Source organism: Budorcas taxicolor, chromosome 8 (genome assembly GCF_023091745.1).
Source record: "Budorcas taxicolor isolate Tak-1 chromosome 8, Takin1.1, whole genome shotgun sequence".
Lineage (NCBI taxonomy): Eukaryota > Metazoa > Chordata > Mammalia > Artiodactyla > Bovidae > Budorcas > Budorcas taxicolor.
Window position 1 is genome coordinate 113,203,499 of NC_068917.1, and position 19,700 is coordinate 113,223,198.

A 19,700-nucleotide genomic window follows, 5' to 3' on the forward strand; every position below is an offset into this window, starting at 1 on the left:
TTTAATTAAAAGGTGGGCAAACCACCTGAAATGTGTTTCTCAAAAGGAGACACATAAAAGGCCAATAAGCAGGTGAAAAGACACTCATCTGTCATTAGGAAACTGCAAATCAAATCACAGCGAAATACCACCACCCCCTACCCCTTGCTGCTAAGTCACTTCAGTCGTGTCCAACTCTTTGTGACCCCATAGACGGCAGCCCACCAAGCTCCCCTGTCCCTGGGATTCTCCAAGCAAGAACACTGGAGTGGGTTGCTGTTTCCTTCTCCAGTGCATGAAAGTGAAAAGTGAAAGTGAAGTCGCTCAGTCATGTGTGACTCTTAGAGACCCCATGGACTGCAGCCCACCAGGCTCCTCCGTCCATGGGAGTTTCCAGGCAAGAGCACTGGAGTGGGGTGCCATTGCCTTCTCCCCCTACCCCTTAGGATGGTTAAAATCAAAAAGCTAATAATGATCATTAGTGAGAATGGGGCGGAATTAGAGCCCTCACATCCTGGCGAAAACTTCTGTAAACTAGCTACAGCCACTTTAGAGAGAATCTGGCAGTTCCTCAAACCATTAAACAGAGTGACTACGTGACCTAGCAATTCCACTCCTAGATAGACACCCCAGAGAAATAAAAACACATGTACACCCAAAAACTCGTACACGAATGTCCACAGCAACATTATCCATAATGTTCAAATGTCCATCAACTGATGATTGAATAAACAAGCCGTGGTATATCCACACACTGGACTATCAGGCCATAAAGAGAAATGAACCATGGACACCTCCTACAACATGAACGACTCTAGAAAAAGTTATGCGAAGTGGAAGAAGCCCGTCACCAAAGATCACAGACCGCATGGTTCCATTTACATGAGACATCCAGAACAGACAAATTTATAGAGACAGAATAAAGCTTGGTGGTCGCCTGCAGCTAGGGGTGCACAGGTAGAGAAAACAAGAAGTGACTGCTAAGGGGTTCAGGGCGTCCACCTGGGAGAAAGACACGGTCTATACCTGACTGTGGCTGCTAAAGGTTGGGAAACTTGGGAAGGAGGAAATCAGCCAAGCCTCTCAGGAAGGAAAGAAGATGGAGTTCTTCCTGCATGCTCTAGGACATCCGATGCTTTCCAGCATTTTCTCCCATAATCCTCCGCTCAAGTCTGTATTTCTGGAGCTCACAGGGTAAGAGAAGTTATTATGCCTACCTTCTGGACAGAGAACTGAGACCGCAACCAACCAGTCCAGGATCGAACACTAAGAAGGTTGCAGAGCTGAACCTCAAATAAGCTCTTCAGACATTACTGCCCGGTTAAGGAAAGCGAGACCCTTTCTACCCTGAAATTCCAGGCAAGAGGAGAGAAGAGGTTCCAGGACAAGAACAGCCTGCGATGGTGACGAGGACACTAGGGAGGGGGTAGACGCCTCATCAAAGAGGACTGGAAAATGACAATCATTTGTTTGGCCCTCCGTCTCCACCGATCTTTATTCCTGGATCTGAATCTATGTATCATATGGCAGCAGAGAAGACGGCTCCAAGCACACAAATGCCAAAGTCAATTTCAGGCTAGAAGGCAGCCGTCAGTCACCCTAACGCCGCTTCCAAAATAACACCACCCAGAATGCGACCTTATGGACGCCGAACAGAGTCCCACCTACCACCTTATTGAAGACGCCATCCTGGATCTCTCACTTGGGGAGGGAACAGGGACAGGGACACGCATACCCTGAGCTCCTACCACGGACATGGCATGCGGCACTGACCACATACTGCCTATCTGAGCCAGGACACCAGCCCCGGGTGCCAGGTCACAGGATCCCCTTGGAGCCCCTGAAAGTCAGGTGACTGCCCCAAGGACTCAGAGCAGGTGAGCAGCCAGGCCCAGCGGAATCACAGGTGTATCTGTACAGCATCTCACCTCTGTAACTGAACCAGAAGTAGGTTTCATTTCCCTGTTGCGCCCCTAGGCTGCAAAGATGTTCTTCTTAACAGGGTGCCAGAGTTCCAGCTTAAGTTTGAGGATTACTGACTCCTTGACTAACCAAAAGCCACAAAGAAAACCATTAAATTTTCTTCAACTTTGCATAGATGGGAGGCCACACTGCTGCTATGAGGCTTCCCCGTTCCTGAGAAAGGTGGGGTTACCACATCCCTGTCTGCCTCTAAAGCCAGACTCAATGGGACACGCCTGCTGCTCCTCTCAACAGCTGAGTCACTCGGGACAATTTTCTGAGCCTTCCAGAGCTTGCATTTCTTCCTATGCAAAATGGAGGTGATGCCTACCTCACTCGTGTGCTTGGTGAGAAGATTAAACGTGATGCTACAGGGATAGAAATCTCAAGCTGCAGGCATATATAACAGATGCAAAAACAACACAGTAGACTTCCTTTCGAAGACACCAACGAGAAGATAAGTCCAAATGGAAACTTTTTTTCAGTATATTTGGGGAAATTAAGTTCATTTGATTATCCAATTTTCCTGAATATAAGATGCTATCTCCCACACAAATAGCAGGGAAAAACTCACGCACGCACACACAAAATCTCGTTTTCCTAGTACGCAGGTACAAACTAAACTAGCTGGGGCAGATGAGAGCATTTCTATTCCAGCCAAATTACACACATTTGCATCTCGAGTACTGTTAATATAATGACAACGTCTCTTTTTCTGGTCTCTACTGATATCTTTAGAAAACCCTTTTCCAGAAATTACAGTTTTGGTGCATAATTTAAAACAATCAAAAGCAATTTTGCTAATGATATATCTAACTCTCTTTGGTAGGCACAAAAGCAGTAATTTAGTGGTCAGAAAATAAACTTAATTCTCCATTCTGATGCTATGAAGCAGTGTATACAGTTATTTCTCAGATACAAAACACCCCTCAGAAACAAGGGGACCAGCAGCCGTCGCTGGAGCCCTGTCACAAACACGACCTCGCTCCTCCTCTACCAGGCCACTCCCATCTCCCTGCTATGGGGGTCCTCAACCCCAACCCCTCCTCCTTAGGATTTCAAACATTGCCAGGAGAGTCTGGCTTTTAACCATCTGGCATATTGGACGGTGTGAGAGGAGAGGCTTAGAGAAAGCATCTCGAGTGAAGCAAACTGCAGACATTCGGCCACCGAAACCCGACCCTACCACTCAGGCCAGCGTGGGCAGGGGAGGAGGTGACCCAGGGCAAGTGATCGGCTGTGCAGCCAGGCAGTGAGGGGCCCAGCTCAGCCCCCTAACAGCCGACCTTGACCACGGGCACTTGGGACCTGGCTTCCTCAGCTCTGACGGGGGCTGTAAGCATAGAGCATGGAGACGATGCCCGCAGAACGCTGCCTCTCAGACACGAGGTCTGTACAAAGAAAAACCGAGGTTCTCGTCCCTGTCACTCAAGTCAGGTCATTACAGTCTCACTGCAGATTAAAAGCTTATTATTTTACTGCAGGTCAAGCCAGGTTATCAGTTTTACTGCAACCTGAAAAGTCAGTCCATCAACGGGGTAAAATCATGCAGATTTTGGCATATGTCCCACAGTGGAATCTCAGCAGCCATTACAAGGAAAGAAGTTTCTGATATGTGACATGAAGGAGAAAGCTACAGGCAGATGTATAAATGGGACTCTGCTTTTTATAATGAAAACATAAACATATCATGAACGTATGTTAGCCACTCAGTTGTGTCCAGCTCTTTGGGACCCCACTGACTATGGCCCGCCAGGCTTCTCTGTCCAAAGAATTCTCCAGACAAGAATACTGGAGTGGAGAGCCAATTTCCTTCTCTAGGGGATATTCCCTATCCAAGGACTGAACCTGGGTCTCCTGCATTGCAGGTGGATTCTTTACCATCTGAGCCACCAGGGAAGCCTTATACATATCGTGGCACACAGATAAATAAGAGAGGGCTGGGTGGGGGGCAGAGAGGGAGGGAGGGAAGAGATGTTGGCAACACTTTGGGGGAGGTGAGCAAGGACACACACCTCTAGGTGGAGATCAAGATAAGTACAGGCAGGGGAGACACCAGACTAGATAAATATTTAAAAGTAGCGGGATTGGAGGTGATTTTTAAGGGTTTTGACTGTAGGCAGTAGGTAACTAAGTAAGGAGTGGGCAGTGGGTAACTAAGTAAGGAGCGGGTGGGAGAGCTTACTTTCTCGGTCCTCCTGGGGAAGGCGGGGGCAGTGGCCTGCCGCCCCAGCATCCTGCACGGCTCCTCCAGCCGACGTCCAGCACTGAACACGGCGTCTGCTGGTTGCTCCTCCCAAGCCTCTCTCGGGCCCTCGTGTCCGGATCTGAGCATGTTGCCCTCCATGGCCGAGGTCTGCACGGAGGCATCTTTCTGCTCCGCTTTGGACGCCTCAGCCCCCTGCGCCAGCTGGACTCCCCGAGGCCACTGCAGCTCATCAGGAGGCACGGGAGATGAGCTGGCTTGGATGAAATGTCCGAATTCTGAACGGCCTCTTAGCTGAACAGCCGCCTGCCTCAGCATCTTCTCCGTTTTAGCACCAAGGTGTCCTTCCATAGCCTCCTGCTCCGTCAAGCACATCTGTTCCAGAAGCCGTTCACAGAGCGCTTTCAGAAGGTCTGGCCTGTTTCTCCAGAAGGGAAAGGAAGCGGGAGGACTCACTTTCTGCTCTGGCCTTGCGCCGCGCCCCGCCCCGCGCCCCCCCGCCACCCCCCGCCAAGTTTCCAAAGCTTCCTCCTTGATTCTGGCCCGGATTCTGCCGAATCTAAACACCGTGAGCACTGACATGAGCCGGGACCCACGCCAAGGAGGCTATCCGGGTCACCTCCGGACAGCCACACCAGGAGGCACCACATGTCTGCTTCACGGATGAGGAGAATAGAACTGCTTTGACACAGGTGACCAGCACGCGAGGGGGCCACATGACCACCTGGATGCAGGCTGGGCTTAGGACAAGCAAACGGGGTCATCAAGTGTTCATGACAACTGCAAGATCCGCCCATTCCTGCATCCAGGGGAAAGGACGGCTTTGCATGAATATGGCCAACCTGGCGGGTCCATGAATGACCTGGTCCACCAGGGTGCATGACTGGTGCTCAGTAAAGCTGCTGGATGAAGGGGTGCTGGGAACCACTGCGGACAGAAAGAGCCGTGGCTCTGAAGTCAGAAAAGATGGCTTCAAGTTCTAACTGCAGTTCTAGGGAAGTGCAGCGAGTCTTTGACCACCTGATACAGAGAGGCGATTCATTGGGAAAGACCTTGATGCTGGGACAGACTGAAGGCGGGAGGAGAAGGGGGCGACAGAAGATGAGATGGTTAGATAGCATCACTGACTCCACCGACATGAATCTGAGCAAACCCCAGGAGACAGTGAAGGACAGGAAAGCCTGGTGTGGTACAGTCCACGGAATCGCAGAGCTGGACACGAGCCAACTGCACAGCCACAGAGACTGGATAACAGCAGAGACTGAGCACACCACAGACACGCAACAAACACAAGCCACAGACACACGCCACAGACACACACCAGACACACGCCACAGACACACGCCACAGACACACGCCACTGACACACGCCACAGAGACACGCCACAGACACACGCCACAGACACACACCAGACACACGCCACAGACACACAACAAACACATGCCACAGACACACGCCACAGACACACGCCACAGACACACGCCACTGACACACGCCACAGACACACACCAGACACCACAGACACACGCCACAGACACACACCAGACACACGCCACAGAGACACACGCCACAGACACACGCCACAGACACACGCCACTGACACACGCCACAGACACACGCCACAGATACACGCCTCAGACACACGCCACTGACACACGCCACAGACACACGCCACAGACACACGCCACAGAGACACACGCCACAGACACACGCCAGACACCACAGACACACACACCACGGACACACACACCAGAGACACACGCCACAGACACACACCAGACACCACAGACACACGCCACAGACACACGCCACAGACACACAACAAACACACACCACAGACACACGCCACAGACACACGCCACAGAGACACGCCACAGAGACACACGCCACAGACACACGCCACAGACACACGCCACAGACACACAGCACAGACACACGCCAGACACCACAGACACACACACCACGGACACACACACCAGAGACACACGCCACAGACACACACCAGACACCACAGACACACGCCACAGACACACACACCACAGACACACACGCCAGACACCACAGACACACACGCCACAGACACACACGCCACAGACACCACAGACACACGCCACAGACACACACCAGACACACGCCACAGACACACAGCACAGACACACGCCAGACACCACAGACACACACACCACGGACACACACACCAGAGACACACGCCACAGACACACACCACACACCACAGACACACGCCACAGACACACGCCACAGACACACGCCACAGACACACACCAGACACACGCCACAGACACACAGCACAGACACACGCCACAGACACACACCAGACACACGCCACCGACACACAGCACACACGCCACAGACACACACCAGACACACGCCACAGACACACAACAAACACACACCACAGACACACGCCACAGACACACGCCACAGACACACGCCACAGACACACGCCACAGACACACGCCACAGAGACACACGCCACAGACACACGACAGACACACACACCACGGACACACACACCAGAGACACACACCACAGACACACACCAGACACCAGACACATGCCACAGACACACACACCACAGACACACACGCCAGACACCACAGACACACAACAAACACACACCACAGACACACGCCACAGACACACGCCACAGACACCAGACACACGCCACAGACACACAACAAACACACACCACAGACACACGCCACAGACACACGCCACAGACACACGCCACAGAGACACACGCCACAGACACACGCCAGACACCACAGACACACGCCACAGACACACACCAGACACACGCCACAGACACACAGCACAGACACACGCCAGACACCACAGACACACACCTCGGACACACACACCAGAGACACACGCCACAGACACACACCAGACACCACAGACACACGCCACAGACACACACACCACAGACACACACGCCAGACACCACAGACACACACGCCACAGACACACACGCCACAGACACCACAGACACATGCCACAGACACACACCAGACACACGCCACAGACACACACCAGACACACACCACAGACACACAGCACAGACACACGCCAGACACCACAGACACACACACCACGGACACACACACCAGAGACACACGCCACAGACACACACCAGACACCACAGACACACGCCACAGACACACGCCACAGAGACACACGCCACAGACACACGCCACAGACACACACCAGACACACGCCACAGACACACAGCACAGACACACGCCACAGACACACAGCACACACGCCACAGACACACACCAGACACACGCCACCGACACACAGCACACACGCCACAGACACACACCAGACACACGCCACAGACACACAACAAACACACACCACAGACACACGCCACAGACACACGCCACAGACACACGCCACAGACACACGCCACAGAGACACACGCCACAGACACACGCCAGACACCACAGACACACACACCACGGACACACACACCAGAGACACACACCACAGACACACACCAGACACCAGACACATGCCACAGACACACACACCACAGACACACATGCCAGACTCCACAGACACACAACAAACACACACCACAGACACACGCCACAGACACACGCCACAGACACACACCAGACACACGCCACAGACACACGCCACAGACACACGCCACAGAGACACACACCACTGACACACGCCACAGACACACACCAGACACACGCCACAGACACACAGCACACACACCACAGACACACAACAAACACACACCACAGACACACGCCACAGACACACGCCACAGACACACGCCACTGACACACGCCACAGACACACACCAGACACACGCCACAGACACACAGCACAGACACACAGCACAGACACACGCCACAGACACACAGCACAGACACACGCCACAGACACACAGCACAGACACACGCCACAGACACACACCAGACACACGCCACCAACACACAGCACACACGCCACAGACATACGCCACAGACACACACCAGACACACGCCACAGATACACGCCACTGACACACGCCACTGACACACGCCACAGACACACACCAGACACACGCCACTGACACACGCCACAGACACACACCAGACACACGCCACAGACACACAGCACAGACACACGCCACAGACACACACCAGACACACGCCACTGACACACGCCACAGACACACACCAGACACACGCCACAGACACACAGCAGACACACGCCACAGACACACAGCACAGACACACGCCACAGACACACACCAGACACACGCCACCAACACACAGCACACACGCCACAGACATACGCCACCAACACACAGCACACACGCCACAGACATACGCCACAGACACACACCAGACACACGCCACAGACACACGCCACTGACACACGCCACTGACACACGCCACAGACACACGCCACACACACCAGACACACGCCACTGACACACTCCACAGACACACACCACTGACACACACCAGACACACGCCACAGACACACAGCACAGACACACGCCACAGACACACGCCACAGACACACGCCACTGACACATGCCACAGACACACACCAGATACACGCCACAGACACACAGCACAGACACACGCCACAGACACAGCACAGACACACGCCACAGACACACACCAGACACACGCCACCGACACACAGCACACACGCCACAGACATACGCCACAGACACACACCAGACACATGCCACAGACACACAGCACAGACACACGCCACAGACACACAGCACAGACACATGCCACAGATACACACCAGACACACGCCACAGACACACAGCACAGACACACGCCACAGACACACAGCACAGACACACAGCACAGACACACACCAGACACACGCCACGGACACACACCACGGACACACAGCACAGACACACGCCACAGACACACAGCACAGACACACACCACAGACACACGCCACAGACACATACCAGACACATGCCACAGACACACACCACAGACACACACCAGACACACACCAGACACATGCCATGGACACACGCCACAGACACACAGCACAGACACATGCCACAGACACACACCAGACACACACCAGACACACGCCACAAACACACACCACAAAAGCCAAGTCCCCCCCGCGTGGTGTCTCCCTGCACAGCGTGCTGCGAGGATTAAACCGAAGCACGCGTGGAGAGCAGATGCCTCTCTCGTCCCCTGCCGCACAGCCCGGGCCTCCCTGGACTTTCAGCTGCAACGGCAGGAATAGCTCCTGTGGACAAAGATCCCTCCTCCAGCGCCCCCGGCGTCTCCCTGCGGCCCTGGGCCCTTTCCCAGGGCCCTCTGAGCTCATTCACGGCTCCAGGGGAAACTCTTAGCCAGGGGAGGAAAAGAGCTGCCGGGTGAATATCCCAGTCCCCCGAGCTTCGGAGGACTGGCCCCGACACGGTGGACACCATCCCTGCGAGGCCGGCAGGACAGCGGCCCGGCTGCCCACAGCAGGAACCAGACCATATTGCAGCCTTCCCGCCTTTGCCTCCCTCCCTCCCTTACCCTCCGCATCCCTCCTTCCTGCTGCCTGCAGTCACATCCTAAATCAATCCCTTGTACCCAGGTCCATATCTCAAGACGTTGCTCTCCCAGGAACCAAACCAAGTCAGCATTTAGAAGATTCTGGAGCAGTTCCAGAAGACTCGCTCGTGAGTTGTTTCCTGAGCCAGACGCCGTGCTGGGCGCTGGGGCTGCAGAACTGCCTGCAGGACCGGTGTTGGGGGCGATACGCACACCAGCCACCGCTCCACAGGCCGCGCAGGGAGACGGGCTCTGTGGGAGGTCGGCAGGCTTACGGGCAGGCAGCCCAGAGCGTCTACGCCGGGGGTGGCAGAGGAGAGCCAGGAAGGGGCCTCCAGAGTTGACGAGAGGTTAGCCGAGGGAGAGGAAGCGGAACCTTCTTCTAAGCAAACACAGCAGCATGAACGGAGTGAAGACACGCTGTGAAGGACAGGCAGACGCGGCTGGGGAGCCAGGCGGAGAGCGCGGAGCCCTCTTACAGGAGGGAGCCAGCGCAAGGCCTGTGTGACACGGGGCACACCCTGGCTGTGGGCAGAGAACGAACGGGGAGACTCCCATCAGCTGCGAGCGTGGTGTGACTGCACGCAGAGCCCCTCCCGCTCTGCCCTAGACACATGTGGAAGTGAGGTCCGTGTTAGCCGCTCAGTCGTGTCTGACTGTTTGTGGCCCCACGGACTGTAGCCCGCCAGGCTCCTCTGTCCATGGGATTCTCCGGGCAAGAATACTGGAGTGGGTAGCCATTCCCTTCTCTAGGCAATTTTCCCAACCCAGGGATCGAAACAGGGTCTTCCACATTATAGGCAGATTCTCTACCATCTGAGCAATCAGGGCAAACCACTCCAGTATTCTTGCCTGGAGAATTCCACGGACAGCGGAGTCTGGTGGGCTACAGTCTGCGGGGGCCCAAGAGTCGGACACGACTGAGGGACTAAACGTATGTAAATGGCCGCAAAGCAGACGAAAGTGCTCAAGGCACACACAGGCCTCAAATCCAGTTAGACACGTGCACAGGCCAGAGACAGGGGAGACCCAGAGGGGAGGCACCCACGGAAGGCATTCAGCTCCCACGGCTGGAAGAAGAGTCAGGCAAACGTCTTGCCCTGAAGGTAAGACCCAGAGAGATAAGTCAAGGCAACTTCCAGACCACAGCACAGGGAGGAGCCAGGGCGTGGAGAAGGGCGGAGCAGGGCCGCGGACGCAGGCCAGCCGCTCCTGCAGACAAGGTCCGCCGTTACGCAAGAAGGCCGGCAAGCGGCAGAGGAGCATCCACGCTCAAGGAGATAAAGAAGCTAAAGCAGTCTGAAGAAGACTTAAAAGAAGTATGTCTCTATCATCTGAAAAATAAAGGGAGGAAAAGAGATTCATAAAAATGAAAGGAACTTATGAAACGGAGGCAGAAAATTATGAAACAAATAAGAAGGATAGGAAGAGGGGGGAAGCAATGAGGGAGGGGGCCAGCTGGAAAAGGAAGATGCGGTCAGGATGGGGCGGTGTGGTCAGGAGGGCGCAGGGGGCAGGAGAGGCCTCATCGGGACCAGACCCTTTCCGCTGCTGCGGCGTCTCCTCATTTCAAAACACCTGGCCAGACAGACCAGAGCTACCAAGTCCTTTAGCGCACTTTAGCCTCCCCTTCCTCTGGACCTTTGCTGCCACTGGAAGTGACAAGGCACCCTGGTGCTACCTTCCCACTGGGCCCTGTAAGGGCAGGACTGACAGCTGACTCACATCTGGATTCCTAACACCCAGCTCTGGGGCAGAGTCAACTCAATTCACATTGAACAGTCACAGCACGCTGAAATAGGGCAACAACAAAAAGTATGGAAAACAGAGTTAAAATGGGTGGTGCATTTTTCACTTCTAATATGGAGTCATCTAGACGACACCAACCATCTTAAAATTCAGTAAACTCAGACTTCAGAAATATTTCTGGTATTTCAAGCATGTTAAAGTAAATTTTCCTTTCCTCTCCTTCCCTTAATATAGATTAAAAATAATGACAATTGCTACTGAGCTAGCCAGAGGAGGACCATTACTCACAACTAAACAACACACAATAAAATCCAGGAAAGAAAGACTTACAAATGGGTAGTAAAAGGTGGTGAAAGAGGCCATTATTATTACCATAATACAGTAAAGTGGGAGTGCTGTTAAATAAAACATTGCAAGTGTTGCTCTGCTAGAAATCTGCACAGCAGATTCATTAAGCTGTCGCCACGATCAGGACCTTTCTAATGGTTCCGTTCGAGGGTCTTGTCAGAGGCCCAAACACTGTTCATTTACCCTGAGCATCTCCGCCAAGCAGAAGGCGTGAGGGCAAAGGGGCTGACACTCACTAATCACTTAGCGGCGCGCCAGACCCTTTAAGGACCTTCAGCGCCGTCAGTCCTCACAGTGGGACCATGATGGATTACTAACCCATTTTACAGATGAAGATTCAAGATCTCCGAGCAAAAGTGGCAGCCACAGAGTGCAGGACACAGGCCTCTCTGACTCCAAAGAGGCACTGCGCTCCTCCTCCTTCTCTAAATGTAGACCTTCTGCTTTGATGCTGAGCTTCTAGTTGCCATTCAAATAGTCATCAAGCCCCTCCCACCTGTCGCGTAAAGCTGTGAAACGCACGGTGTAAAAGAATCATGGCGCTGGGAGTTCCCTGGCGGGCCGGTGGCTAAGAATCAGCTTGCCAATGCAGGGGACGCGGGTTCAATCCCCAGTCCAGGAACGAAGATGCCGCGTGCCATGGGGCAACTGAGCTTGTGAGTCACAACCAGTGCGGCCCACACGCCCGCAAGCCCGGGCTCTGCCGCAAGAGAGACACCGCGGTGGGGAGCCTGCACAGCGCAGCGGGAGAGGGGCCGGCCCGCTCACCGCCCCTGGAGAAAGCCCATGCAGCAGCAAAGACCCAGCGCAGCCGACAGTAGACTAGCTAAAAAAGAGAATCATGACGCTGACGCTTCTTTACAGAGACAGACAGTCACATAGACACTGATGACTAAAGCAGACAACACACAGCAAGGAGAAGTACAAGGAAGAAGGGCCGGTAAGGCGGGGCGGAGGGCACCAGTCCCCAGACGGAGTGAGACGCAGGGATTCTCGTTAGACAGAGTGGGCGGGAGAGGCCTCTCTGCGGAGCTGAGACACCGCCTCATCCTGGAAAAGAGCACTGCAGGAGGAGGAACCGCACTGCCAAGGCCCTGAGTGGGGGACAAGCCGCGATGACCGAGAGCAGAAAGACCCGTGTGAGCAAGGGTGAGTGCTGAGAAGACAGAGAGACAGGCTGGAGCCAGGCCAAGAGGCGCTAGGCTCACTCCAAAGGCGACAGGAACCCACGAGAGGCTTTAAGCATAGAAAAAAAAAATCTCACCCAAGTTTTTAAGAGAGTCAGTCCATAAAGCGCTTTCTTTAAAAATGAAGTCTAGATTTTCAAACATCAGGAGATTGGGAATACAAATTTTGGGTTTTTACTGATGGAAGCTCTGAGCCCATGTGCTTTCATGACAACAAGGATTGGGGGCTGAAAAGCTCTGACCTGCCAGGAGGGAGCTCCCAGGCCCTGATTCCCTGCACCCCCACCACCTGTCGTACTTTCCCCAGCTCATGTCACCCAAGTACATTCCTGGGTGGTCCTCAGAGAGAGCAAGGTGCATCTTTTAACTCTTAACACAGGAGCAGCTGATGCTGAGGAAACCCTCCGTTTCTCACTTACGGTCGCCTAACTCCCTGTGATAATATACCAGAATAGGGTCCCCAAGCTCCAAAATCTACTGTCTGATGATCTGAGCTGGAGCTGATGTAACAATAATGGAAATAAAGTGCACAATAAATATAGTGCGCTTGAATCATCCCAAAACCATGCCCCTACCCCAATCCATGGAAAAACTGTCTTCCACAAAACCGGTCCTTGATGCCAAAAATGTTGGGGACCGCTGCCCTAGAGGACTCATGCTAGGTAAATGTTCAGCAGACGTCAGGGGCTGGGGAGGTGGCCTCTCTGAGCTTACAGAACACTGCCACCTTTCCAACTGAAGAAGTGCCCACAAGGCTGAGCCCACCAAGGACACGAGCACCACCAGGCTCTTGGTCGTGCCAGAAGTGCCGGGCATGGCACCAGCTCCATCTGCCCATCTGTGCTGGAGGAGGACAAAGCTTTCACTGAACACCGGCACATGCCAGCCATTCTCCTTGAACAGCGTTTTCCCGCTCCTCATGGCGACGCCAAGAAGTGGTCGGAGAAATGGAGGAAGTGAGAGAGGAAGGCACAGCTCCCTCTAGCTCCAAAGCCCAGAGCAGCTGCTACGGTGGAGTGAAAAGAATGGGCAAGAGGGGAAATTTGCTCCTAAAGGACTAATTTTGATAATACATGTATACTGAAGACTTCTCCTTTTTTGTTTTCAGGAAAACACCCTGGAGTGTTTCCTTGTAGAGGAAGGACTCCCAGCAGATATGAGAAGGGGATTGTGGTTCAAGCTCCACGTAAGACAGCAGAGTCGTAGCTACAGTGGAAGTGGTGAAGCTGCTGGAGAGACTGGGAGGGGTTTCGGGAGGGCCGAGCCCTTACGCGGACAGCCAGGCAGCCCTTCCCGAGCTCCCAGGAACCACTCTGAAGGGTCTCGTCTCAGCTCTCTGTGCTGGGCGTGCATGTGGGTCTGCTGAGTGCAGTCCCCTTGCAGCCACGAGCACGCAGCCTAATTACTTAATTGCACGACTGGCAAGGTTCCTTCCGAGCCATTTCAGGAGCTCTCTCAGGTAAATTGCAGAGCACCACCATCTAAAGCCATTTAACACAATGAGCTTGTCCTCCCCTCTAACTGCAGACAGCGCACCGCCTGGGCCCCGTGTCTACCTGGATTCCAGGAACCGCACAGCCTTCTCGCCGAAGAGCGGGGCGAGCAGGCTCACGAGCTCGCCTTCCTCCAGACGCTGGTCTCCAGGGCCGCCGGATGTGTGCGCTCCACCGTAGTCTAAGATACTGGAATCTGCGTGCCTTAAATATCCATTTTTGCAGCCCTCTTTGGAACTGTCCTCCACAGTCTGCAAATCAACGTATCTGGTCAGATAATGGACACAGAGGAGGGGGCAGGGGGTGGGCAGAGAAAGGATGGAGACAGGTGGTGATGAGCGAGTACAAACACCCGCGAGAAGACGAAGGACGGGGGCGCAGGCCTGCAGGCCACACACGCTCACTCTGCTCACGGTGCAGAGATGTTTACTTCTCCACATCCTCAGTTCCCTCACCTGTAAATGGGCACAGGGACGCCACCTGCCAAGGTAGCAACGAGAGCCAACCGGGATGGCGGGCCCGCCTCAGTTCGTGCCACGGTGTCTCACCCGCTCTAGCTGTGTTCCCCTACCCCACGGCCTACTTTCTACATTTCCCTTCTAGGAAGCATCCGGAACATTGTTAATTGCCATCCACAATGCTGCAGACATTTATTATACACCTCTTGCAATATATCTTCCTCATTATATATCAGAAAGCCAGCCTCTTTACAGACACATCCTAATTATCGTGACTTTGATTTGTCTCATCAGGACCATGGAGAGCTCCTAATTCCCATGGAGATGAGATGTTTACAGAACGGCCTTCTTGGGTCACTGAGGGTCCCAGAGGAGTGGTGCCAAGGGAACATCTAGTTAAAGCCTGCGCTGGGCATGCCTCGAGGTGCTGCATTTAGCACCCCTCCTCCCCATTTCCAGAGCTGTAAATTTCTTCCACCGGTCTATAAATAACTCCCCTTGGCTTCATTACTGCTCTAACACACACACCGGCCACCACACCCCTCTCTCCACACGTGTAAAATGCTTAAGGTTTTTCAACGGAAGACAAGACCCACACAAATGAGCTGTTATTTATAGGGTCTTGTTTGCCATCGATCTAGTTATTAAATCCATCTAAATAAGCAAGCTCCACAGAAGGAAAAGTCTAGAATATAATAATAAAAAGAGCAGTTGCTGCCATTCACTGGGCAATTAGTACATACCTTCTATTCAAATATCACAACAATTCTAACAAGGGAGTATTACTGTCTTCATTGATGGGGAAACACAGGCTTAGGGGTTAAGCAAGGAGTAACCGAAGTCACAGAGGTAGTGACCAAGACTCCAGATCACATCTGACTCCAGAGCCCCGACTTTTCACTGCTTCGCTCTGCAAAACTCTCACAAGGATGATCTTGCCTTCGGGACTCCATGAACCCAACACCTTGAAAGCCACAGACGTCAAGTCTGCGGGCCTCCAAGCTCCCACCACACGCCAGTCTTCAGTTCTTTCAACCTTGGAAAACACTTACTCCAAGAGTTCAGTCTCCACGCGCCTGGAGCAAAGCTCTCCACAACCCCCGGGCAGCCCTAATCCAGGTGTGTCAGATCAGGAGCTTGCAGACAGGCCCAGGGAAGGAAAGTCCGGCTCTATCGGTGGCTCCTTACACAGTAAGCAAATGATCTGGGGGTCCACAGTCATCCCCAAGACAAGGGCACGGGTCCCGACTGTGTCACTGACCTACTCTGAGCCCCAGAGGAACCGTCTCCTCTCCCAGGCCTCCGATTCCAATGCGTAAAATGAATGGGCTGGGTTAGAGTTCTAAAGAGCTGTGTAGGCCCCGAGTCCGAGGCCGATTTTAATGCCCTAAGAGCCCCGCTTTTCATCTGCAACTACGTGTTTGCTCTCCTGTCTCCTGAGTGGCTCTGCCCCTTCCCCTGCAGCTTCTACAAAGGCAGAGAGCTCCTCTTTGCTCCCCACGGGCACACGGCAGGCACCCCACACGGGTGGACGGAAGAGCAACCCATCGGACTCGTTCCGGGCGGGAGACGGGCTTGGGCACAGACAGGGGCAGGTGCTCCCACCTTGCGACTCTGCTCCAGACACTCGCCACTCAGCAGGCCATCCTCGTGCTCCCCTCCAGCTCCGCTGGAGTCTGCGTCCTCCTTGCTAGCCAGAAGCTACGTGGAGCACGGCATGGTGTGAAAACGCAACCCAAAAGTGTGTGCAGCATGAGTATGTGTGAAGAAGTCGGTGGTGTCTTTTTTTAACAGATGCAGAACGAATGAACAAACAAACAAACAAAACCAAAAACCAAAAAGAGGCAGAGACAGATGCCAAAGCCAAGAAATGAGAGTCAGCCAGAGTCAGAGCTGCTGGTGCTGGCGCACCACACACAGCTGCCTGGAATCAGGCAGGATTTAAGGACAGATCCCCTGAGAAATAGGGACAGCCGTTTCCCTCTGCCCCGCACAGCCTTCCTGACCTGGAAGCTGAGTGTGCTCTCCCCATTTCCGCCGTCGCTGAATTCGCTTTCAGATTATAGAAAAGTAACCAGATTTTGGAAAAGAGCTGTTGATGGAACTGAAACCTTCAGACAGCAAGAGAGCAGTGTATGAAAGTTATGGCAGCCCCAGTGTCTGCAAACCTTCCCCTGTTGAGCACAGGGGCTGAACCTCTTTCTGGACGGTCATGCATCTAAGATGGACAGTCTCAGCCACACGGTCATTGGCTGACAAAAAAGTCCTCATGGCCAGTGAGTAGAGTATCAAGCCTGCCTGACAATAACTTTCTGCTTTTGAAAATGAAGGAGAGTCATTTAGAAAGGCAGCCTAAATCCCTAATGTGCTAAAGCAGTGTAAATCCCAAAGCTTCTGCAGTCTGTATTCTACAGAAGGGACAGCACCTGTCAACGGGGCCAGATCCCAGCTCTCTGGAAGAGCAAAAACTCTAGTCATGAGACACTCATATCATCCAGGGAAAAAGTGAGAGGGGAGGTGGCCAACGCCATTTCAAGAACTATCCTAAAGCTCATCTCACCCATGGAGGAGTCAGCTTTGCCCCATGGCATTAAAACCACGAGCTGAGCCTCAGCCACCGGCTGCCGCGCTGTGCATATGACTCATCGAAGGTTCTGTCTCCATACTGTGATTTCAGGAATTCTTACATTGAGTCCCTCACCCCATAATTTTCCCAGCCCAACTCAAACCTTCCTGATCTTCCTTCTAAAGGAAACCCTTGTTTTGGAAGAAGAAAAATAAAGCAAAGTGACTTCGGAAAGTCTTTTACAGAAAACTCCCCAGGGTCAGAATCTTACATATGTAGCTCAGATGGTTAAGAATCTGCCTGCAAGCCAGGGGACCCGGGTTTGATCCCTGGGTGAGGAAGATCCCCTGGAGAAGGGAATGGCAACCCACTCTAGTATTCTTGCCTGGAGAATCCCATGGACAGGAGCCTGGTGGGCTACAATCCATGGGGCTGCAGAGTCAGACACGACTGAGCGTAACAACATACTGGTTGTGATTTACATGAAAATTTATCAAAAAGATAAGGTGAAAGGATGATGGCCGGTGGAAAAGATTAATAATAGAATCTACGGGGTGAGTACATGGGTGTCCACTCTGAAGTTCTTTTCACTTTGCTAAGTTTGAGTTTTTTCGCAATAAAACGCTGGGGAGAAGCCTCTCTCATCTTAAACAAAAAAAAGCCAAGTAATGGCGTTTTCCTCTCTGGTCCACCAACAGCTCCGGTCACTGGTGTTGTCCGCCTCTCTCCAGGCTTCCTGAAAGGACTCTTCACCCTCACCTTCTGCAACATGGCTTTTGCTGCCGACACCCTCCAGAAACTCCTCAGGAAAGGTCTCCACACCTTCTTTGGCAGGAGCGCGAGCCCTCCTGGGAACAGGAAGGAGGCAGAGAGGCACTGCCCCCCGACCCTGAGGATCCGGAGAAGGGTTTTCCTGTAGGTCTGGCTGAGCAAAAAGTATTGTTAACCCGTGTCATTCCAAAATGACATCACAAAACCTTGCAAGCTATTCTTCATTTCCAGAACCACAACCATACCATTACTAACTACGCTGAAATAAAAACTTGCTTTCATGTCCTTTTACCTCTGCTGACTTGGTTAAAATTAAAAGTCAGGTCTCAGTCTCCAGCACTGATCAAGAAATTAAATACCGTGACACAGAGACAGGTCGCCCATGCCATATGTGACTGATCGGTTTTCAAAGGCAAGGGCCCAGAGAGGCCAGCGCGTTGCTGCAGGCGGGTGTTTCGGGCCCCACCGCCAGCAGGAGAGGAGCCCTACACACCTCCAAGGGCCCCACTCGCCCTGCATCTCTTCCCCCTCGCTGCTTCTCCATCCACCGCCACGCAGCCTCTGTTCCCCTCACTGCTCAACTGCTCAGGTCCCCAGCGACTTCCCAGCTGTCTTTTTTTCTTGTCTGCTCGAGTATCTGACACAAATCAACAGGCCCTCCCTAGACATCTCTCCTGAACAAATGCATGGCCTGGATCTGCCCCCACCTCTTGGGCTATTCCTTCTCCGGCCTCTGCAGATGCCTCTTGTCCTTCCAGAGAGAAGCTCTCTTGACCTCAGAAGAGGAGGTGGGACCGTCCCAGGCTCCCCAGGCACCACCCCCCCAAGCTCTGCTTTCCTGCATCACGTTCACCGGGGTCAGGGACCGTGTCTGGCTCAGTTTTAACACCAGTGCCCAGTGCTCAGGAAACACTGCTAAAAGGACAATTTTTTTTTTTCCCCAAAATGAAGAGCTGGAACCAAATAGTTTGGGGGATTGCTTCTGATCTTGCTGCTCAAGTGTGTTCTTTGGAGCAATGGAAGCTCGTGAGAAACGCAGACTCTTGGGCCCCGTGCCAGGCTCAATGGACCAGAATCCTCACGTTAACAAGGTCCCCAGGAAATTCACACACACGGGAAACGTTAGAAGCACTTGCCCCATGGTGTTGCTAAAACAACACTGAAGAGTCAGAAAAGGGTTGGAGTTCCAGCTCGGCACACTTTACTAAAAAAGTAACATCGAAATGGCTGTGTTTGGCATATTGACTGCCTACTACATGCCCGGCTCTGTGCCAAGGGCTTCACAAGTCGGCTACAACTCGGAACAACTTATGAAGGCAAATTGCTAGACGCGTCCTCCTTTCCATGAAACTCAATCTGCTTCTGACAAACCAAATTCCACTCTGTTGCTAATAACAGATGTTAACAAGCCTG

At 53.1% G+C, this 19,700-nt stretch overlaps 1 protein-coding gene across 1 annotated transcript in view; it reads right to left on the bottom strand.

Moving 5' to 3' along the window:
• CDK5RAP2 (CDK5 regulatory subunit associated protein 2) overlaps nt 1-19,700 on the bottom strand; it is a 180,402-nt gene that overhangs the window by 53,038 nt on the left and 107,664 nt on the right. Inside the window, exons 19-21 of the mRNA XM_052644504.1 lie at nt 16,556-16,651; nt 14,556-14,743; nt 4,127-4,565 (exon numbers count right to left, since the gene is read on the bottom strand). Of these exons, the coding sequence (XP_052500464.1) occupies nt 4,127-4,565; nt 14,556-14,743; nt 16,556-16,651 (723 nt within the window). The remainder of the gene's footprint in view (nt 1-4,126; nt 4,566-14,555; nt 14,744-16,555; nt 16,652-19,700) is intronic.